The sequence below is a fragment of the Notolepis coatsorum genome, assembly GCF_963971535.1.
Source record: "Notolepis coatsorum genome assembly, chromosome: 2".
Classification (NCBI taxonomy): Eukaryota; Metazoa; Chordata; class Actinopteri; order Aulopiformes; family Paralepididae; genus Notolepis; species Notolepis coatsorum.
In genome coordinates, this window is record NC_140166.1 from 25,495,253 (window position 1) to 25,519,769 (window position 24,517).

At 43.4% G+C, this 24,517-nt stretch overlaps 1 protein-coding gene across 1 annotated transcript; it reads left to right on the plus strand.

The window, feature by feature from the left end:
* Positions 1 to 547: 547 nt before the first annotated feature.
* Positions 548 to 24,118, plus strand: LOC311224156 (putative E3 ubiquitin-protein ligase DTX3). The gene is made up of 3 exons (XM_084309024.1): positions 548 to 691; positions 15,369 to 15,586; positions 23,983 to 24,118. Exons 1-3 carry the CDS (start codon positions 671 to 673, stop codon positions 24,050 to 24,052), a joined length of 309 nt encoding a protein of 102 aa, XP_084165150.1. The 5' UTR covers positions 548 to 670; the 3' UTR covers positions 24,053 to 24,118.
* Positions 24,119 to 24,517: the final 399 nt, after the last annotated feature.

Here is a 24,517-nt window from a genome sequence, read left to right on the forward strand (position 1 = left end):
CTTTTTCAGCTTCGCTATTTAAAAAAAATAAAATAAAAAAATCTGTTCTGTGCGCATGCACGTACCGGCGGCACGCGCGTGCGTGACGTGTTACCAGTTCCCATATTACGACTGCACCACTGATTACACCTTTGTCACTGTACAACTCTGTACATACATCTGATTAGCATAGCACTATCACTCAATACTAGTACACATTTATACATTTAATATCCAGTTTAATCACCTGTACGTCGTATATTTTATTGGACTTTACTGTACATTTGCACTCTGATTGGATGCTAACATTTCTTTCGTTGTACTGTACTTGTGCTGTATAATGACAATACAATTTAATCTAAAATTGAGGACGTTTACTTTGAAGGATTTCGACCATTTAACACCAGGAAATGGCATGTCTATTTCAGACGGCTTGACTATACTGACCTCTCGTGTCTCAAGAAACGAAAGCAAAACTTTTGACCAGGTTGTTACTTTAGGATTAGAACCATAACACGCTTTGTTGTTGTTACACAATGGATACTCAAATCTCACAACGAGCCGGTTATACCGAATGAACAGATATTTCAGTACATAAGTTTAGGTTTAGTTTAGTTTGTGCATTTGGCCTGAAGAGAGACGGAGTGTTGACACATTTTCTACCAAACGACGGGCTTTTGTTCAATGCTCCATGGCTTATTCATCATCGGAGGTAATCGGAGTAATAGTGCTAATCAGATGTATGTAGCCTACAGTCTGAGTTGTAGTATTAATATACAGTGATACAGGCATAAAGACACCATGGTAGTAAGTCATAGTGGCCAGCAGCGTAACTAGTAAGAGTATGTAAGGGATATGGCATATGTGTACAGATAGATGGATGGATGGATGGATGGATGGATGGATAGATAGATAGATAGATAGATAGATAGATAGATAGATAGATAGATAGATAGATAGATAGATATAGCATCTACAGGTATGTAAAATGATATATGTATGTATTGTACAGACGGATGTACATGTAACAAGTGCGTGTGATATTTAGACTTGGTCATAAAAATGAATGGAAGTGGAAATGACTTGTAATGCATTTTGATGTACAAGTTCTGACAGCTGTCAGAACTGTCGTAACTTCATGTTTTGGGACAGTGAAGTCAGCAGTACTGTTCTTAGATTGAGGGACAAGAGGTCATATTCAAACTGTCAGAGGAAACAGTTAAAGCTGCACTGTGTAGCCCCCGCTACCTGGAGACGAGAGGTCATATTCAAACTGCCATAGGACATGCTAACAGATAGTTAAAGCTACACTGTGTAACCCCAGTTACCTGGGCCCAGGAGGCGTGAATACTTTCCCAAGGTGGTTGTCCTTCCGCGTTCGGTTTACGCGGCCTGATTGGCCACTGACGCTTCTCTCAACGCCCAATCGCGTTACTCCTAACGCTCGCTCCTAACTTTCAGAACTTCTCTCAGTTCCACAAGTCCATCACATCAGCTACCTACCTGCATCAATATACTACTACTAACTATCAACTAACTCGCTACCGCCTTGCATCAATATACTAACTAACTAGCACATCAATGCACTAACTACTACCGCCGTGCATCGCTATAGTGCTACCGCCGTGCATCAATATACTAACTATTGATGTGATGTCGATTGATATGAATAGCTAGTTACGTTAATATAGAGAGATGAAAACAATATGTTATTTATATTGATGTGATGTCGATTGATATGAATAGCGCGTTACGTTAATATAGAGAGATGAAAACAATACGTTATTTATATTGATGTGATGTCGATTGATATGAATAGTGCGTTACGTTAACCCATTCTCTGCCACCACTTTGATCATCCTAAACCATTCTCTGCCAGTACTATAAGTCTATGGAGATGTTCACCTTCTTTGCAGGGCTATAACTTTTAAAATTGTATTGCTAAATTGACATTACTATGGCCATTCAACATCGATTAGCTATCGTTCAGGATGTAGGAACGTTTTACTTTTTCATTTACACATTCATACGAAAATACCGTCTAGAATATAAATATGTTTTTATCGTTTTCTGCAGTATTTCCTAGAACGTGAGATATAGACATAAATGCATATAGATTATCAAATGCCGTTTGATACCGATCAACGTTATATTAAAATTCAACTGTACATGGTCCTAAACGTTATGACTGATCATCCGCGGGTGAACGGAGGGGGGGGGGGGGGGGGGGGGTGGTCGTTTATAATTCCGTGACCGACGTTAAATGATTTATGTAGTATGGGTGATATATAGATCAGAGCAGTTTGTATCGAAAATTATAAAGAAAAACGCTGAAGCGTCACTATGCTCATATAACTATGGTTATATGCATAACCGTAAGTTCTGGTTTGCCTTAAGATGCAGTTTAAGATGGGTCTTGAACATGGAGTATGTGGGGCACTCTCTAATCACAACTGGTAGCCTATTCCAGTAGTTACCACCTTTAACAGAGAACACAGTTTTAGCAAAGGTAGTATACCGAAAAGGCACCTTACAGTCCCCTCTACTGATGGCCCTGGTGGTAATGCCAGTGTCTCCTTTTTGTTTAATGTCGCTGCCTTTTTTATTAGTTGGCTACAACTTTGCCACAGTAGGCATTAATCACTTAATAGTGCAAATGTCTGTGTCCCATTCCCGTTTGCACACGCAGATACACACACACACGCACACAGTGGGCCAGTGACTTTGGTGGTATGTGCTATTGCACAGATGTGTGTCCCGTTCCCGTTTGCACATGCACGCACAGTACAAATATAAATTTATTTTTGAAAAAATAAAATAAACTCTGTTACTTGAAATATTTTCACTGTGCTCCTAAATATTTTTGTGTGCTCCTAAATTTCTTTGTGTGTGCTCCTTGGGAAAAAGGTTAGCGTAGAGCCCTGCAGCTAATGCTAGTGGTTTTTACTGCAACGTGTGCATACAGGAATGGCGAGGATGCAAAGCATGTTAGACGCATTGGACCCATTGCTTGCAGAGTTTTCACTGCACATAGAAACAGCGTGACTCGCGAGAGGAGTGTCACAGGGCTGTCAAACGCAGGGCTGAAGAGCTTCTAAAATTAAAGTCTATTATGAAATGACAATTGCGAGCTAATAATCAGTGTATATTATGAAATAACAATTGCCTGTCATTGAAGGTCAGCACTGGTCGGTGTGCATTATGAAATGACAATTGCGGGTCATTGGAATTCTGATTATTTTCTAACTGGTCTTAGGTAACGAAATGTGGCACAGATTGATCTAGCATGAATCGGTACTACCGACGTAATTCGGTCGGTACCCTTAAAAGTACAGAGTTCTCATAGGCGGCGGGTAATGAGGCCTAACAAAAATAATGGTTGGTTTCAGGTTGCCGACCGACCCTGCCGATTTAGGTGCGACCCAATATATTTTATGAGTTTAAAAAAAAAATTATATATTAAAAAAAAAAAAATCATTTTTTTTTTTTTTTTTTTTTTTTTTTTTTAGAATAAAGTTTCATAGAAATCTTAGTCAAACATTTAGTATTATGGATATTAAACATGCTGGCAGAGTACATGCATCCATGTTGTTGTGAACATTTTAACCCTTTCACTGCCACACGACAGCCGGTTAACCCTTTCACTGTGACAATACAGAAGGTTAGCCCTTTACTATCACACAACCGACGGCGATGCTCCATCATTAGCATCATTAGCTCCGCGGATGATGGAGCATCGCAGCTAATGATGGAGCATCGCCGTCGGTTGTGTGATAGTAAAGGGCTAACCTTCTGTCGTGTGGCAGTGAAAGGGTTAATTAAATAAAGAAATTCCCTATCCATAGTCGCCGTGGGAAAGAATAAGGCCAAGGTGTCAGGCTGGCCAAGGTGTCAACGGGCGACGTTTAATATTCCATGTACAGGCAGTAACCAACACGCTGCAAACGTTTGTGTAAACATCTGCATTCAAATTTTCACCCACCAGTTTCTTTGTAGCTAACACCAGCGACGGCTGCAGCGCGCAAAACGCAAAATGGATATACGTTCTCTTTTCAAGCAAAGGATCTTAAAAGTAATTCAGAAGCTCTAGTCTAGAAGATTGCATCCAAGCCACAGTGAGCCCTGCCCCTGGGCCATAGGCGGCGGGTAATGAAGGCCAGGGTACAGGGACCGAAACTAAAGCCTGCCGCCCGCCAGGGGCGCTCAGTTTTTACCTTTGGCGCTTGACACTTAGAGGGCTGCCCGCCGTGTGGCGTGTAATCAATCAAGTTCATAACGATACTTATTTTGAAAATCTGTGCGGGTCTCATTTCCGCCCCAAGCGCATCTCCAGTCATAATATCGATGGCTCCGGCAGTTAGCAACAATTAGGTTCGTATGATACTCTTATTTTGAAAGAAAACGTGGCAACGACTCATATCCGCCCAGCCCTGCAGCGGGATACTATTGGCTAAGGGCTTCTGCTCGCAGTGCTCGTGTCAACACAGGCAGTCTGCTCTAGTCTAGAAGAGCGGACCTCCATGAGCTACCGTTACTGTTTAAACAATGACCCAGTCAACTATTCACTTTTAGTTTAATACATGACGAGGCATTGTCTAACGGTATCTAGCTGGCTAGCTACTGATAGCTGCTGATATCAACAAATGCTCCAGCAATAGTCGACTCGAGTGCATAATACCTCCGTTCCCTCGTTAGCTAGCACGTTAGCTAGCTCACGTTAGATCTGTCTGTCCCAGTAAACTAAATTGTCTTAACGTTATCTACCGGGCTAGCAGTAGCTACAGATAGCTCCTGATATCAATGTCTTATAACATTGATTGAATGCGTATTCTAGCTGAGGGCATGTTGAATGTGATTTGACAAAAGAACCGTAACGTTATACCAATACTATTGGCAATAGGGTCCAGCTGCATCGCCGGAGAATCCTTGCATGCTGAATGTAGGGTCTAGCTGAATATAGGGTCTGGCTGCAGGGCCGAAGAATCCTTGCTGGAGCTGGAGGCTACTCAAGTATACACACAGACAGTGGAGCTGTTTGCAGATAGCGAGCATTTTGACTTATTGCGTGGTGGCGATGTCTCGCAGATAATACAACTACAAGTATGATTATATAATATATATTTTATTTAAAAAAAAAAATGTATATAAAATATATATATATATATTTTTTATCAAAAAGAATTTGGCAGGTAAGAAATATGCTTGGCGGGTAGATTCTTCCCATCTACCCGCCACTGGTCGGTGAGTCAAAAAGTTAATTTCGCTCCCTGCCAGGGTAGGCTACCCAAATGTTATGCTGGGAATTATATATATAATATATGTGCGCAGCATTATATAGGCTACTATATTGTGTGTGTGTTGTCGCTGCAGCCCCCTGGTGACAATCTGGTGATTATGGGTAGGCTCAGGTTAAATAATGTAGCCAATCACATCCTGATCCCACAGCAAAGCATAATACTTTTTTTGTAAACATCTGCATTCCGAATTTCCGCCCGCCAATTGCTTTGTAGCAAACACCACAAGCTCGCTATTTTGAGTCAAATTTCAAAAAGCTAAATGGATATACAGTCTTTTATCAAGGCAACATATAAACAAAGTAATTCAGAAGCTGCCAGCAGCAGCACCAGCTACCCCTGGGCATAACACCGGATCACCTGAGGCTATTGTATGTTGCTTTATCTTGGCAAACAAGGGCTTGCTCTACGAGGGCATGATGAGTCAGACAGAGTTCATCAAATCGTGGAAACCTTTTAGAGTTACTGTATGTACATTGTTTTCAAAGCATGATGAGATCCAAATTACGAAAAACGCATTCGAAACTGGCTAAGAACAACAATGCGCCAGGAGAGACAGTCAACTCTGAGTCTGCTTCACATTGAAAGTGATCTCACAGACAAACTTAAAGCAGAAAAGATCATTGATGCCAAGACGAAACGTCGCATTTTGCTGCATTAACACATTGGTCGCCAAAAACGGCGTAAGTCGTTATTGCCGCCATGCGCTGAACGCCAACAACGGCGTAAATCGAAGTGGCGATCGGTGCGTCGAGGAAATCCCTCCGGCAGTCATATCTTGTTACGTGGATCCAGACAAACACTGTAGTGCATTTGGATCGCTTTCGAACCGCAATAATCGATATGATTTCGGCGTTTATTGCGCCATACAAACCGGAAATGGATCTAGGAGATCGGCGTCAAATAATCTTTTTCCTCCAGTCTCATCGGCGAACGGTAAGAGGAATATAACGTTATTTTCAGCCCGATTGTTTATTAATTTCACTGCAAACCATCTGCTCAACATATCAACCCATACTAAATAAAGCCGTTACTGACGATCAAGGAATTATAAACGACCCCCCCACGCATGATGAAGCATAATGTATACCGATCATATACATTTGAATTTTTAATATAGCGTGTATAGGAAAGAAACGCCAATCGATAATTTATCATATGCGTCAGGGCCTATAACTCTTGTTTTTGGAATTACAGCAGAAAACCTTAAAAACATACTTATATTCTAGACGGTATTAACACTTTCAGAGCCCTTGCTTAACCTTGATTTACCCGTTGAATGCCACCATCCACTTCAATGTTAGCGTTAAAAACGCCTAATCTATGTTTTAAATTATGGCTATGTGTCTAATCTGCCCGTCGCTTTATCGATGACTCGTTTGCAGTCAACATTGTCGAAGCGGATTGTTTTTTTATCGGTTCATTTTCGTTTTATAGCATATTGAAAAGCCCTAGTTTTCAAGGAAAATATGAAGATTCCATGATAAAAGACATTTACTGGAATATTCTAGAATACACAAAAACCTTGTAATTTTTCGGCCTATTTATGAATAGTTTTCAAATAAACGCTAGATTATCGATAGTATATGTGTACGTATGCACGCTATAGACGCAAGCTGAAAAATCGATTCTCTTATTTCCTCATCGGCGATCGCGCACACACAGACACATACATCACACATAGGGCAAACGCTGAGATCTCAGCGAATACAACTCTGATTATCCCAAGACTGGTAAAATAGATTCCTTATAGGGCTGGGCGATATGGCCTAAATATGATATCATGATATTTTCTGACCTTTCGGCGATACACGATACACATCACGATGTTTTTCTTTTTTACCCCAAACAATTCATTATGAGGCTTACCAAGACAGTATTTGATTTTGCAAGCTAACATTAAAGACAAAATAAAATACCCATGCATTTAGCATTTTTATATTATATATTAGATTTAGATTATTAGATTATATATTGCATATATTTAGCAATGAGATATTATATGATTTAGATATGAAATATGATGAATTGAAAATGGGGGACCCTGATGTAAACAAGACTAAAGTCTTTCTCTGGTCTGCATCCCCTTAACAATTGTATGTATTGAGCTGTACTGTACCCATTCTGCAATATGTTAATAAAGTTTTAAATCAATCAATCAATCAATCAATCAATCAATCAATAGCATTTTAATGAAACTACTGTATATATGTATGTCGCTAAATGTTTTGATGAATTGAAAATGGAGGACCCTTATGTAAAAAAGCCGAAAGTCTTTTTCTGGTCTTCATCCTCCTGTACTGTATTGTACCCATTCTGCAACCCTTTAACAAAGTCTTCACTCATTCATTCTGACGGAAACATATAATTTTGATTGACAGTCGAGTCTGCCAATTACGTCACAGCGCTTGCACCCGCCCTGCTGTTCTTAGCACCAATCGGCAAGCTCCTAGTTTTTTACTTCCTGAATGTCCTGTGGCTGAACAACGTCAACAAAGCTACTAACGTTAGCTCCCCGCGGCCGTCGAGTAGGAGACCAGTGCTCAACAGGATGACTAAATGAGGCGTAATGATTTTACTACAACGAATGTTATAATAAAAGCCTTTCCATACATCTGTCTGATTGAAAACTTTATTAACAGACCGCGGAATGGGCATATCTCAGCACGGGCTGAGATATGAACGAGTAACGTGTGGACAGATTGACGCGACACAATCCTCTTGGGCAAAACATCACGATATCCACGATACGTTGAAAAAGTGTATCGTTAATGAACTGTACCCGATATTTATATAATATCGTCATATCGCCCAGCCCTAATTCCTTACCTCAGATCAGATGTTCTCCAAAAAGATTATTCCAATTCCTGATCGCCATTCCAAATATCGATCACGCTTATTGATTGATTATTGGCTGCTGTGAATATATATTCCAGGCTGATTCCCGTCCCGCGATGACTTCCATGTTGATCAGACTTCTTGCCAGCACAAGGAGCCAGCTGGCTCCGCCTCTACATATCTACAGATCCCAGGTCAGTCTAAGCGACTGACCTGCAGTTACACAGGGATAGACGATAGGGGGCGCTTTTTTCCATTCTGAGCTCCTGTAGGGGCTGGTGTACCAACGGGAGACTCACAGCATAGGGAAACGAGCACTGGTATGAAAATAAGATAAAGGCTAAATGTCAAGGTAAAATGCATCACTTCCTGTGCTCCAGAAGATTTTCCCGGGAACATCCTGACAGACGGCGGTGTTTAGGACAGCAAATGTAGCAAATGTAAACACAAAACGGATGTTTATTCATGTGAACATGTTCCAAGGTTATTGTTTTAAAGTGAAAGTTACTTGAGTGATATATTATACACGGCGATGGGAAGCTTTACGATTTTATCCAAACTGGTAAATGTATAGGTTTAGTTTCGTACAGTAAAAGGTTTCACCAGTGGTGGAAGAAGTACACAGTTCCTTCCTTTACTTAAGTAAAACTAGAAATACTCTGGTAAATGAGTACTCTGGTCAAAGTAAAAGTCCTCCATTCAAATTCTAAAAGTAGAGAAGTATTTGCTATTGAATGTACTTATGTATCTAAAGTAAAAGTACACATTCTACATGACATTTGTGTATCCATTGACCTCTAGGTTATGTTAAAGTGGTATGTGGTCCAGTTATGCTGCTCTGATAACGTAAAGTTGACAGGCTTCAAATGTGAAAGTATACATTACTATTTTGTATATATTATGTTTTCTATGAAAAATAATTTTCTTCAAAGTAACTAGTAACCGGTGGGTTCAGATAAATGTAATAGAGTAAAAAGTGCAATATTCCCCTTGAAATGTAGTGGAGTAAAAGTATAAAGTTCAATTTAAATGAAAATACTCACATAAAGTACAAGTAGCTCGAAAATGTACTTAAGTACAGTACTTGAGTAAAAACACTTAGTTACTTTCCACCACTGGGTTTCACTATGTCACACTATGTTGCCAGTTCAACGATCTCACCTTCTTACCTTCTGTCACAGTTCATTACAGATGTCACCGTCACCGTGGATGAAGCTCTTTACAAAGACACACGCCTGTTGAAGGACCTTCTGCAGGGTTACACTGTCTGGAAGAAAGGATCCTGTTACCACGTCAGTGGATCTTATCGGGAAATAGAAGATCTGTGTATGAAGCTCTCGACTCTAGAGCGACTCACCCCCAGCACCAAGTATGATAACCCAGCTCTAGAGCGACTCACCCCCAGCACCAGGTATGAGAACCCAGCTCTAGAGCGACTCACCCCCAGCACCAGGTATGAGAACCCAGCTCTAGAGCGACACCCTCCCCCCAGCACCAGGTACGAGGACTTGGCTGTAAAGCAAGCCTTTAATAAGGACGACGGCTCAAATCATCAGGGCAAGCACTTCTCAGCTCCTGTTCTACAACTGGAGGTTGCCGGAGTTTTCATGGACTACATTAAATGGAAACGCTCCAAGGAAATGGAGAGGATTCTAGGGAGCGATTTCTGGATCGACATACAGCAGTCCAGCCTGGGTGGAGCGAGCAGGGACCACGCTGGTGAAACAGTAGTGGCGCTAAAACCACGCCGTCGCGACATCAGCGAAGCTCGTGCTCACTTCACCCGAGAGAGATTCGTCACGTTCTACCAGAGAATCGCCACGGATCTGCAGGTTCGGATTATCCGCGTTCGTCCCGAGGACTGTGGAGACTTGCAGAGGACATTTGGCGAGCTTCTTATCGAACCTGACCTTGGTAAAGGCAAGGTGAAGGTGACCGGGCCTTTTGTGCAGATCCTGAGGTTGGAAGAGTTTCTTAGGGGCGGTAGCTCAACATCAACCGATGGACAGAGTCCGCAGCTTTCCTCTCCGCCACGCGGCGACGGTGGCACAGTGTCCGGTACCTTGCCTGAACACAGTGGACAGCCAGAGGAAGACGAGGTGTGCACTATTTGCATGGACCCCATCGTCACCAAGGAGACATTGCGATGCAAGCACTCGTTCTGCAAGGGCTGCTGGAAGCAGGCTTTCTCCTACAAGCCCGTCTGTCCTACCTGCGGAGCTCTGTATGGCGCTTTGAAAGGAACACAGCCTGAAGGGACAATGAAACACACCAAAGAAACCTCACCTTTGCCTGGATATGAGAACTACAAAAGGATTGTCATTCATTACTCCATTCCAAGTGGCATTCAGAAGGTAAGACCGCAGATGTGTTACACAGGGTTCCCGCATGGTCTTAAAGTCTTAAATTCATCAGAATTGTAGGCCTCTAAAAAACTAAAACCTTCCAAAATACAACTGTCCATTTTTATTTTTCCTGTTTCCATAAATACAAAAACAGTATGGAACTTGCTGACAAGCAAACACCCACACAAACTCCCAATCTAGTAACACAGTGTGAACAATGTAGAGCTGCTTTACACAGTCAAGTCATTTAGATTACATTAACACAAAACTAGGGTGAAAGAAAAAATAAATTAACGTAATTTACATAAATATACATAATATAAAAATACAGATACAATATAGATACAAAGATAGATACAATACAAAAAGACAAGACAAGTAGTCAAAGTGCCCAATTGCCCATATAGCATATACTGTATATTACCTACAGACAGACCATTCCTTTCAAAGTCCAGCATCATATTCTTAGATGTCAGTGAGGAATAAGCCCCAGACCTTGTTAAATATGACCTCTCGACCCACAACTCGTTTCCATCCCATCTTTACAAATAGATGGAGCGGAGGACTTCCAGTGTCTCAGAGCTATTCTACAACCAGTTGTGATATGTTACCTTACCTATCCACTTCGTGCCTAGTGGCACATAAGGCCTTCACAGAGCGTTTCCACTTCTCCCGGTCAGCTGCCGTTGTTCTTGCTTCAGGCCATGAGCTACTTTTTGTGATATGTAAATATGTTTAATTGATTTAAAAAAATGTCCCCAATAAAATCAACAGGTACAAATTCAACAATCATCCCTCAAGTTTGTTTAACCTTTATTTACCCAGGGTAGGTTCGCTGAGCACAGATGCTCTTTTTCAGCTACGCCCTGCTTCACATTCACACAGTTCCATTCATACCTGGGAGCTGCCCAGTACAACCACAGTCTGACACCATTGGCCACTGAGCAACTCCACTGGAGCAGTTGGGGGTTAAGTGCCTTGCTCAAGGGCACTTCAGCGGCAGATTTTTCTTGCCGGTCCCGGGGATCGAACCGGCGACCTTCCGGTCACAAACCCGCTTCTCTAACCAAAATGTCCCCAATAAAATCAACAGGTACAAATTCAACAATCATCCCTCAAGTAATTAAATAGAGAGAGAGAGGGAGGGAGAGAGAGAGAGAGGGAGAGAGAGAGAGAGAAGGGAGGGGTGGAGGGAGGGAGGGAGGGAGAGAGAGAACAAACAATACATTAAGTAAAATTAATAAATGGGGAAGGGGGGGTTGCTCATTGCTGCAATAGGACGCCTGTGAGCTCTACTCTTGTATGGAGTCATAACAGTCCAGAAGGGCCTCCATGTCTTGACAGAAGTTTTAGAGATTAAGCCTCTGAGTGTGTGTTTGATTTTCTTTCTAACTTTAAGAAATACATGACATCCTTGACCAAGCGGGAAAAGGACAGAGGAGTGTGTTTCCACTTTAAAAAGACCAAACGTCTCACAAGGAGAGCAGTGAAAGCTACACATAGGCTTCATACGGTAAAGCAGCACGAGACATGGTCACGATTCTTAAGGTCATAAGATAAGATAAGACATGTACATTTTAATAATAATATTAAATTATTATTATTATTATTATTATTATTATTATTATTATTATTATTATTATTATTATTATTATTATTATTATTATTATTATTATTATTATTATTATAGTAATTTCAAGTAAAGATTTGCAAATTACCAAAACTTGAAGTAGGAGGGTTTTCGCCACGCTATGCAATTGAAACCTTGCCTGAGGTATTACCATCATGTTTCTAAATTAACTAAACAAACAAACATTTAGATCATGGATTGTAGAGATTGATGCAGTGAGGTCATGCAGCACGGAGAGCACGTCACGCCTTTCCTACCGTTAACACTTTGAGTGCCAGCGACGCTTTATGACGTTAGTTCATGCCGACCGTTGAATGCCAGCAACGCTATATAGCGTTTGTTTGTCGTTTTTTATTTATTAGCGATTTGAATTCATATTTCATCAATCGAGCCTCACGCTAGTGCAGCAACCTCTCTCTGAGCTCCATTGGGAAAATACCGCCCCCTATCGTCTCCCTGTGTAACTGCACCCCATTGGATTAGACTGATGGGGGGGGGGGGGGGTCCAGTTTCCTCATTTTACTTTTCCGGCAAGCCATCTGAAGAGATCGAAGTGATTGCAGAGCCGGAAAAAAACGTGGAATACATATTTACAGTACCCAGCGCTGAATCAATAAACGCGATCGATATTTGGAATGGCAATCAGGAATTGGAATAATCTTTTTGGAGAACATCTGATCTGAGGTAAGGAATCTATTCTACCAGTCTTAGGATAATCGGATCTGTTTTCACAGAGATATCAGCGTTTGCCCTATGTGTGTGTGTGCGCGCGCTTATCAGGAAATGAGAGAATAGATTTTTCAGCTCGCTTCTCTAGCATGCATAAGTACACATATACTATACGTTTTTTGAAAACGATTCCTAAATAGGCCGAAAAATTTCTACGTTTTTTGTAGGGCTGTCTTAAATACTTCGAAGCTTCGTTCGATGGCACAAGCTTCGAACATTAAAAAAAAATCGAAGTTTAAAAAAAAAAAATCAAAAAAGAATTTTTCAATATTTCTTTTTTACTTCGATTTGTGTGTGTGTGTGTGTGTGTGTGTGTGTGTGTGTGTGTGTGTGTGTGTGTGTATGTGTGTGTGTGAGAACTACCCATCCCAGTTAGGACAGCCGAATCCCGTCCAATCTTTCACCGTCGACTAAAGACTCACTTCTTCAACCATTATCTGAAATGATTAAAAAAAAATTAAATAAAAATCTAACCGTGACTAACCTTACTGTCATGCACTTTTCCTAATAAACTAACCTACACTGTAACACGCAACACTTTGATAAACATTGTTACTCAGCTGATAGAGTTGTACCCTTCTTGCTGTCTTGTCGTACAGAACTTGTAAGTCGCTTTGGATAAAAGCGTCAGCTAAATGGCTAAATGTAAATGTGTGTGTGTGTGTGTGTGTGTGTGTGTGTGTGTGTGTGTGTGTGTGTGTGTGTGTGTGTGTGTGTGTGTGTGTGTGTGTGTGTGTGTGTGTGTGTGTGTGTGTGTGTGTGTGTGTGTGTGTGTGTGTGTGTGTGTGTGTGTGTGTGTGTGTGTGTGTGTGCGCGCGCGCATGGGGCCATTGGGTGGGGCCGGGGGACAAATACACTGGAGGAAAGTAACCCAGCTCAGCACTGCCCAAATGATATCATCACTATTGCCTGTTTGAAGGATATCATCCTCAAATACATATACACCTACATGCCTTGTAGAATTCCACACATAAGAAAGAAAGATACTGGGATGAATAAACAAAATAGGAAATAAAATTTAGATAAGGTGCTACTGAGATGTTTTGGTGAGTTCTTTGTTTTTTTGTGGAAGTTGCCCTTCTTAAAAATGCATGAACATTCACTGATAATTGGTCTGTAGTGGAGTCTACAAGGTCTACATTGCCGGACCATGTAGAATCCGGACCTTGTAGACTGACATAATTCTGTGCATAGTTTAGTCTACACAGGCCATATTTCAAATAATTTACTACTAATAATAATTACTTCATTCATCTTAAACATTCTTGATTTGGGGGATTGGTAGTTCCCATGAAATCTGAAGTTGTTCAAACGACAACAGCGATCCACCTTGAATTAAATCACACAGCCGAGTGAAACCTTGTTGGCTCAGTCACGAAAGGGGCTACTTAATTAATTAATCCAACCCACTTTATTTATAGAGCACATTTAAAAACAACAAAGTTTATGAAAGTGCTGTACAAGTCCCACAACATAAGATAAAAAAAAAAAATTAAAATTTTTTTTTATTTTTTTTCGAAGCTTCGAATTAAAATCGAAGCTCGGCCCCGAAGCTTCGATTGCCAAAAAAAGCTTCGAAGGTCAGCCCTAGTTTTTTGTGTATTCCAGAATATTCCAGTAAATGCCGTTTATCACGGAATCTTTATATTTTCCTGAAACTTTCAATAAAACGAGGGCTTTTCAAAATGCTATAAAACGGAAATGAACCGATTAATAAAAACAATCCGTTTCGACAATGTTGACTGCAAACAAGTCATTGATAAGCGACGGACAGATTAGACCATAATTTAAGACATAGATTATGCATTCACAACGCTATCATTGAAGTGGGTGCTGGCATTCAACCATGTTTTACCATGTTAACTAGTGGCATCCAAAGTGTTAACCAGGGGTGTAAAGTACTTGAGTAATTGTACGTTGTTACAATACTTAAGTACTGTTTCGGGGGATTTGTACTTTACTCGAGTATTATTAGGTTTGTATACTTGTACTTTTACTCAATTACATTTGAGAGAGAAAAAACATACTTTTTACTTCTTACATTTAAAATGCAGACATACAAAGTACAAATCTCGCAGGTCCAACCATTTTAATTAGTGTATTTGTTTCTCTGGCCGAACTAACGTTAACGTTATTAATCCTGCGGCCGCACTTTATTTAAAAACAGCCAATCAAATCCCCATCAATGGAAAATGAACCCGCCCATACACATGCTGATTGGTCCTTGTGCACGATTAGAAAGCTAGGATCTTTGATTAAACACCTGCTATCAGAAGAATAGACAGTCATAAAAAAAGTTTTTGCTTTAACTTTTTAGTACTTAAGTACATTTACTCAAGTGTGTTTTTAGCCAGATACTCTGACTTTTACTTGAGTAAGATTTTGAGACGGTACCCATACTTTCACTTAAGTATAATTTCTGGGTACTTTTTACACCCCTGCCGATAACGCAGCAGCCCATTGGTGACCGTGATTGTCATTTAATGAGCGTCACCTGTTATTTAATCACAACCACAATGCCTACCAAGATGGCTGCCATGATGATGTTTTCAGGAGGAACACCCGAGTCCAGGCCAGAGGTATGAAGGAACGTCTCGGACGGCCTATCTCCCAGACTCCTCAGAGGGCCGCAGGGTTCTGGACCTTCTGAGACGGGCCTTCGACCAACGACTCGTCTTCACCATCGGACGGTCGACCACGAGCGGCAGGGACAACGTGGTCACGTGGAATGACATTCACCACAAAACCTCTGTTCACGGAGGCGCAACTTGGTGAGTGTGTTTTCTTTCTGTTATCCAGCATGTGTTACACTTTATAGCTGTTCAGTAGACCTGTTCACTGTATACGTCAGACTCAGTGTGCGTAGGAGCGTAATCTTGGTCAGAACAACGGGGTAGATAGACTACAATATATTTGCATTTGTTAGCCATGCTAGCGATCTAAACAATCAATCCATGCCAAAGCTAGATATGTAAAAGGTGAAAGACTCTCACTCACAGCCATGCTGATTTGGCTAAATGACATCCAGCCATTTTCGTTTGAAACAACTTTTAGTCAGGGGAGTGCCATGGTTTCTCCTTAGAGCCCCGTTGTATTCTTTTAGCAAAGCAGCTCTCGCAGGTAGTGGGCAACTTGGTCACGTGACTCAGTTGGTATTGCTGATTGGCTCGAACACGGTATGTTTGTATACAGCGAACAGGTTTATAGATATTAGGTTTACTGTATGATTGAACAAGATAATACAGGGACTCACCTAAAGGGTTCTCGCAGGGTCTTGAACAGTATTTAATTTACCGGTAATCATCAGAATCTTAGACCTTAAAAAGGTCTTAAATGTGATTCTGATGTAAAAATGTATTGGATCAGGAAGTTACTTCTATGTTGCGAGAACCTCTCTGTGTCGCTTTTAAATGTGTTTAATGGGAAATGTCTGGGCTGCACAGTAAGCAGTATGGTAATAGCCTATCAGTCCATGTTCCATGAGCAGTGATGCCACAGATTACTTGTAAAAGTAATCTGATTACTGATTACTGATTACTCCTTTAAAAAGTAATCTAAGTTACTTTACTGATTACTTGATTATCAGAGTAACTTAGTTACTTTGAAAGTAACTAGGTTACGAAGTCGTCGTCGTTCCCCCAACAGTTTTTTTTTAAACACTTTATTGAAAGTGCATAAATTGTTTTTAACTTGTTTCTCTGCACATAACGTAAATTGTTAAACTAGTGCTTCAGCTTCTGTACCATCAAGTATGGTAAAGCAACAGTCTATGATGCTCACAGCATTAGAGCAGCCAGCCAGTGGTTTTACAAAACCAGTGTATCACATCTAACAAATGCAGGCTGAACTATTCAATTATATTAACTGTAACTATTAAATTGTTTTTATAAATGTCTCTCTATAAACATACAATCAGTCTCTCTTTAACATGTAAATTAACTGTAAATCTGGCAAATAAGAGCTTTTGCTCTGCCACCATCAAATATACATTAATCAAAAGGGAAAGAAACAATCTCTCTTTTTCTGTTTGGCTGGTGGACCTCCGAGTCCTCCTGTACCTAGTCGAAGCGTCGGCTAGTGTTGTGATTCCAGATGCTTTCAATGCAATTGGATGTGCTGTTTTTAGCGGTAGACAGTATTTTGTTTCCTCCGCATATGAATGTTTTTTTCACCCGGCTTAGCTGACACAAACGTGAAGTAGTGACTGAGGCTACGTTTAGACGAGCGTTTTGGGATGGAAGTCTGAACAGAAACCGCAAAAGTCGTCTTGCGGTTTCACTTTTAATTTTGCGTTTAGACAAGCGTTTTGGGGTGGAATTCTCCGTGCAGACGAGGCTGTAACGACGGAGCCCTGTTGTCACACGATTGGCGCATATGTCACATGACGTGCTGTGAAGACCCGCCCTACTCTGCCTCTGATTCGCAGACTGTGGATGGGGAATGTGATTGGACCAAAGCAGAGTCACTCACAGACAGAGGGTCCAGTCACGCCGCGGGACACATTCTTGTGTAACCCTTTCACTGCCACACGACGTCACTCCCAAATAAGAAAAACAGCTCAAATGTATTTTTGACTGTCGAAAACGAAATAAAATACTGCATTCCGCCTGCATTATGAATTTATGATGAGATAGTAACGAAATAGTAACGCACAGCCACTTGGACAAGTAACTGCAATCAGATTACTGGCTTTTAAAGATTAACGCGTTAGATTACTATTTTCGGGGAAAAGTAATCAGATTACAATAACGCGTTACTTAGTAACGCGTTACTGGCATCACTGTCCACGAGTCAACGAATTCCAACAATTCATATGGAATTACTTATTTCATAGTACATTTCCTTCATACCTTTGTGCCAGTATGGCTGTGAGCAATGCTGAGCATAGGCGGCGGGTGAGCCGAACATTAGGGGAGGCTATAGTTGGGAGTCGCTGCTGCGTGCGCATGCAAATGGTGCTGTCCATGGTTGTGAATTCATACAATACACACACCCACTAGGCTACTACAGCGAGCCCCACTCATTTAATATATAGTGCAAATTAAGTGTTTTGTATTCAATTATATTCAAAGTGGTCTTAAAAAGTCTTGAACCTGCAGGAACCCTGACCTAGGGCCGGGCGATAAACAAAATATTATCGAGAAAACCAGGGTGTATATAATTTGATTACATATCATGATACAGTAGACATACTATCTATCACCCCAAAAGAATCCAGGTGATTATCGTGATATGAATTTCTTTCATATTGCCCAGCCCCTAAAATGCAAGTGAGTTTTTTAGTTCTATATCATACTGGCTCCGCTCAGCGTCATCTGCACTAACCTCACTTCTGCACAGCACTGAATAAAAATCCACAATGTACCTTTACATACCAGCATCCGTCTGGCCACACCCCTATCCGCTACCTTCATAAGCAGGTGTGTGGTCACCTACTCGCCTCCTTCTTCACTTTCACCACAAGGAAGTGCCTGTTGTATACCCCACTTGACGAGGTTGTTAGCTGAAGAAAGTTGAGAGGAAAACAGAAGACGGGAAGATACATTGACATTATATCTTTATTTTCTCTCTCACTATTTCGGGAAAATACGGCGATATTGTCTTCGTCACTGGAGTGTCTGGAAGATGATGATCATTCTGACCTCCACCGGCTTTTTCGTATTAGGGGCTCGCGCCGCTGATATACTCCCCAACTGCAGTCCTCCTTGCTGCGGCTGGATGGGTATTGACCCTCCGGTTATACAGCTGGACTGTGGGAGGCACCGGCTGTTGTGAGAAACCGGTTTGCTTCCGTGTTGGGTGAGTACTGTTTTGCTTGCGAGCGCTAGTTGTCTGTTAACGCTATGGGGGTTAGCTGCCAATTTTACGAAAGCCGGCCCCGGACTGGGGTCCTCTGCTCGGCTTCTTAAGCGGCGGACGGAGGATCTTGGTCTGACGCCCATGATGGTCAACCTAGTGGGCCGCGACCGAGACCTGGTTTGAACCCGGGATTCTCTGGACGAGCGGATGCTTCTCTGTCCCGTGCAGGCCCCATCTTTCACATGAATGTGGAAGTACACCCTAACGAGGAAATGTGGGCATGGATCTTCGTTATCGGAAGATCCATGCTCAAGTCGGCTGCAGCCCGGATGGGAATTGTGCCGGCTCCGCTGTATGTCTGGTAAATCACTGTTGAAAACTGTGTTTGACATTTCTTTTTCTCTTCCCTCTTAGGATGGGGAGGGACTCAGGCGGCGGCCTGTCTGAAGTGTGGCTTATTATGTCGTTGTGTACAGTTCAGGTGATAGCTGCTTAGCTGGCGTGCTAGTTTGTGGCCTACTGTGTTAGCCAGTCAGCTGTTAGCTGCGGCGTTAGCTCGTTGTGTTCACTAGGTTAGTAAACATTAGCTTGTTGCTATCAGTCGGACGGCTGTTAGCTTAATGCTACACTGTGGAACATACTGTGACTATAATATACCTTAAACACTCTGACTACAACGTCATCTTTGACAGAGGATGTTAGTCGACCCTACACCCGGGTGCCAGTGCCAGCGAGGACTTCGCCAACATGGAGAACGGCGGCTGGGTGGCGTAGCGGACATACCCTCGTCACCAACGCAGGAGATGCTGGGTTCGACTCGATGTCCCGTTAACCAGTGTTGCAGTCCTCTCGGCCTGAGCTCAGGGTGAAGGTAGGAGTCCTGACCGGACTTTAAACACTTCTTCTTTTCTTCCCTTTTTTTTTTTTTTTTGTTGGTCTTTTTTCCCCTCCATTTTCCTCCGATTTTCTCCCATCCCAATGTTAGTCGTATGCCAATTCCCAGTCCCTTCCTGATCGCTGCGCACTTACCCCCCACAGTCAGATCATCTGGGAGAGTGGAGGCTACCACGTGCTTCCTCCGACACACGTCCAGCCAATCACCGCTTCTTTTCACCTGGCAGCGCGGATTCTCATTGAGAGGGCGTAGCGTGTGGGAGGACCACACTATCCCCCTCACGTCCAATCCGCGCTTAGCAGGCGCCCCGACCGAACTGTAGGAGTCGCTGTTTACAACGACCCGGACCCACCCCGCCAGCTTCTCCCACCCTCTGATACAGCCAATTGTATCAGTGCAGACGGCCAGCCAAGCTGGTGACAACCCCGGAGCTGTGAGCTGGATTCGAACAGGCAAATCCAGCTCAGCTCCGGGGCTGGTGACGAACGCAATCTCCGCTCGGCCACCTAACCGCCTCTTTTCTTCCCTTCTAAATGTTTTGTAATAACTATGTTTTCAAAACATGTGTTGCTGCAATACATTGAGGATACGACGCGTGTTGTGTGTGAATTGTCTTGTCACTGGTATAGCTTCTCTCTCCATAGTAAATCAGCGTTGTTTTTTACATGTGTGAAAATGAACTGGTTAGTTGTGATGAGAACATGTGTGTTCATGTAACGTTGTAACGTGGGTGAACTCACAACTAAGAGGGTTAGTTAACCTGTGAAGCTATGCTTAGTGACATGTGATTGAGGAATTAATCTTTTTCTCAGCCTGTGATGACAATGAACAGCATGTTCACATATTAACAGGGGTACCTGTTCAACTTGGTCGTATCAAGGGTAAGATAGGAGGGGTGACCCCCCGGTTTCCCTGGGGCTTCCCCCCCCCCCTCCTCTCAGACATGTTTGGTTACAATATATTATGTCACTGTGTTTGTGGGGATACGATGTAACCCTCAGCTTAAGTTGCTGGGGTTGTGCTTCCGCTTGAGAAACAATTTTTTCCTAAAGAAAAGGTTGTTTGGTCACTTATCATGTGTGCTTAGCAAGGTCTGTGGCCATTACATAATCGAGGACTTGTGTCTTCTCTCGTTATGAAAAACGGCGTTCCTCTGTAGTAAGAGTGTACTTTTGCCATTTTTTGTTGTGATGAAGGGTTGTGTGTGTCGTTGTGATCTACAACTGGGTTAGGTTTGGCCCACAGAAGCACATGTGTATGTCTGGACCGGGGCTCTTAAAGGGGCCCTCTCTGTTCTGTGTTTTTCCTTAGTAAAACTCAGATAGCAGGTTAGCACATGAGCTATGTGAAGCTGTTAGATGCTTCATGTAGCATGCTATGACTGTGTCATGCTCTACTTTGTCATTACATCGTATCAGGGGTGAGGGGTCGTAAAGGGGTGAAATGGTAATCCTTTCCTCCCCTTTTCTGATTGGTCAGGGGTTAAAACCCCCTGTCCTTCAAGGTTCCTGTCACGTTGCTGTTCGGCACGTTACAGGGTGGGGGGGGGGGAGTTTCCTGATCCCACGCCCTGAAAAATTGGAAATTTCCCCGCCATAGAGTACGTCACTGAGCGCGTCTCTATTGGTAAGACTTCCGTGAGTTGTTCAGGTCCATGTTATGGATCTGTTTCAGGGAGTTGTCAGAGCTCCTCCTCAGGGAGAAGTGCCTTCTGTGAGTTCGGACTCTCCTTCCCAGTGAGGGAGCCTCCTCCTCAGATTGTCAAGGTGAGTAGAACTTCAAAAAGGAGTTCTGCTCTATTGTGTGTGTATTCGATTCAATTCGATTATTGCGTGTGTATTGGTTCAGTGCCTCCTCCTCGGAGAGCCCTAACCCAAGTGTTACATAGCTCAATGTTGCAATATTTCTTTTCAATCTATACAGCTCGCGTGGGAAGTCTCTCTGGGGGTTCCCCGTCCTCTAATTTTTGGAGTAGGTGGACGGGGTATTGTTTAGGGTTTCCCTGACTCCTCGCCTTATAGGTCTGTTGAGTCATGGGTTTCCCCCCGTCATAGGGGTACGTCGCTCACCGTCTCCTCTTATGAAGTGTGGTTGACTGTTTCCCTCAGCCGCGTCACATTGGGACCCATGTCCGTATTATTTTTTCTTTTTCTGGAAAATGTAAAATTCAAAAAGCGGCTTCTTGTCGTTCCCCAGGCGGCTTGGAGGAACGGTATCTGGTGTCTTGTTAGACTATCCATTGATGTGTTTTGGGTCTCGACGCATACATAGTGCTGGCTCTGGGTGTTTCTGATAGGAATCACGCATGAGGCTGGTGCGCCTTGGTTGCTCGTTATTAAAACGGCGTTTTTATAGGGCAACTGGGATGGAGTTTGTCTCTTCCGAGCGCCAGTTTACTAGGTTTGTCTCGACGAATTCTCGTTCATATCTGGGGGATGTTAACGGAATAGATCAGAACATATGTAGAGGGGTCTCACGCCCTTGGGGTGGGCCACTGAGCGCGGTACGAATGGGACCGTCTGGGTGGCGCCCTCTTTTCATGTTTTAGATCGACACGCATACCTACCCCCTCTCTTGGAGTGGGGATGTCGCCGTGGTTAGGGCACGGGACTGGTTCTGGTCACGCTGGTCCAGGTCAGTTAACCCGTTGTCCGCCGGGGACGCAGATCTGCTGTTCTGGTACCCTGAGGGACTTGTGCTTTTTTCGGGGGAAAAAATGTCGGGTCGGCCCGGGTGTCACAGGGTTGGGCGTTATGGAGACCCTTTGTTGGGTACAATGTTGTACCTGGCGCTATCATGAAGGGGCTGGTTCTCCTTTCTTTTCGCTCCTCTCTCACGCATGGCGAAGAGGGGGCTGTTGGGGTGGTCTTTTGGACCTCCTCTGGTAACCCTGTGTGCTTCCCGAGCCGCCGGGCCCGGTCCGAAGTAATATTTCGTCGACCCGTAGGCCTGGAATAACCCTTTTTGAGTGTATACCCGCAGGTGTGTTTTGGAGTTTTTCTTGAGGGGTTATAGGAACAACCACCGCATGTGGTACCAAGAGGGTGGTTGATTCCCTGGTGTGTTGGAGCGGAGTCAACTCCCGGGTTACCCGGTTGAGTGTGCCCCTGCACGTTCATGACGTCTGCCAATCGTGTCAGCCTTCTCTGCCTCGACCCCTCTGGGTGGTTTTTTTTTTGGTGGAGGCTTTGTCATGGTGCGCAACAATGCCAGCATACGCCCCTTCCGCCGGGGTGCTGTTTTCAGTTGACCCCTTTGACGCCTGTCTCGTCAGCAGTGCTCCAGGCTCGGGTCAAACGCCTGCTGCCTGGTTTAAGGGATCGACCCCTCTGGGGTCGTCTCCCCGGTGCGCTGCCTGCTTCCGCTATAGTTTAGCCTTTTGAGTGCTTCAAGTTACGGCCATGCTGACTGCCTGTGTTGCAGGGTCAGTGTGCCAGGCGGCGTACTAGTGGGGGGAAGGGCCCGCTCTTGGAGGGGCCCTGTCCGAATACGCTGGCGATGTGGGGGGCGGTGTCACTAAGTGACCGCCTGGTGAGGTCTTGATGCTTTGGCGTAATTGACCTCTCCGGGCCCCCTTTTTCCAGGGGATCCAGTCCCTTCAGTGGGTCTGGGTCTTCCTTCGCGCTCCGCTGCTACGGCCTTGCCACGGGGTTGAGTTTGCTCTTGACCCCGTGATTTTGGGGGCAGTAACGAGGGTTGTTCCTTCCGTTCGTTCCCTGGTGGCATGCGGGTTGTGCGTGTGCGTAGTCGTGGGATCAAGCCACGGTCTGCTCACCCTGTGCGTTGAGTTGCTCGAGTTTTTCTTCGCACGTCGGATCCGTCTCCCTCCCGTCCTCCAATAGGGAGGGTATCCTCCATTAGGGAGGGTCGGGGGGCTCGGTCCTCTCCGGTCTGATGGTTGTGGGGGGCCTCAGCGGGGTACATTTGTCGAGTTTCTGGCTCCCGCTCAGCTCCTGTAGTGCAGATGACGCTGAGCGGAGCCAGTATGATATAGAACGTAAGGTTATGTATATAACCAAGTTCTATGAATACTGGTGACGCTCAGCGTCAGGACGCCACTGCGGCCCTTGACCTCGCCTTGTGGTGAAAGTTTGGGAAGGAGGCGAGTAGGTGACCACACACCTGCTTATGAAGGTAGCGGATAGGGGTGTGGCCAGACAGATGCTGGTATGTAAAGGTACATTGTGGATTTTTATTCAGTGCTGTGCACGAAGTGAGGTTAGTGCAGATGACGCTGAGCGTCACCAGTATTCATCATAGAACTTGGTTATATACATAACCTTACGTTAGCATTGGGGACATTCTCAGATTCTGATACTATTTTAGCCTGGTATCTGACCAATCCCAGACCAGTAACCCTAGTAACGGATAACCTGGCATTGGCCCCAATATCTGATACTAGGATCTGTATGAGTGCATGAGTCCATCGTGGAAAACCTTTAAGTCATTAATGCAATATCCGATTCTTCACAGCTTCGGTTACCCTGATCCCGACTACCTCGACCGGGTGAAAGATGAATTGAAAGTCAAAGGAATTGAGTGACTCACTGAAGAACATCAGCTGTGCAGGAGTTAAGTGGCACCATTGTTTTGTTTCTCCTGATTGCTATAACATTTGGGTGATGATATTAAACATATATACATGCATATATTTACAAAAAACTCTCAAGGAAGAAGGCTGTTACCTAGAAACTATAAAAGGAGGAAGGGTCATCACGTCACACGTGAGCATACATTGGTGCACAAGTGTGGAAAACGTTCAGTTCGGCCGACATCGAGTTGAATGGGATCAGCCGTCTCCTCGTTTATGACAGGTTCTCAGATGTCAGAATCATCAGCAATGTGTTGCATTGTTAACTAGCTAATGTTTGATATATTGGTTGATGTGTATTTTCTCAGATAGCTTGTACAGTATATTTTTAATTTGAAGCAGATGGTTTAACAACAAACTCTGAAGGAATAAGGCTGTAGCTTCCTAGTTACTACTTAAGTTTAACAACAAACTCAA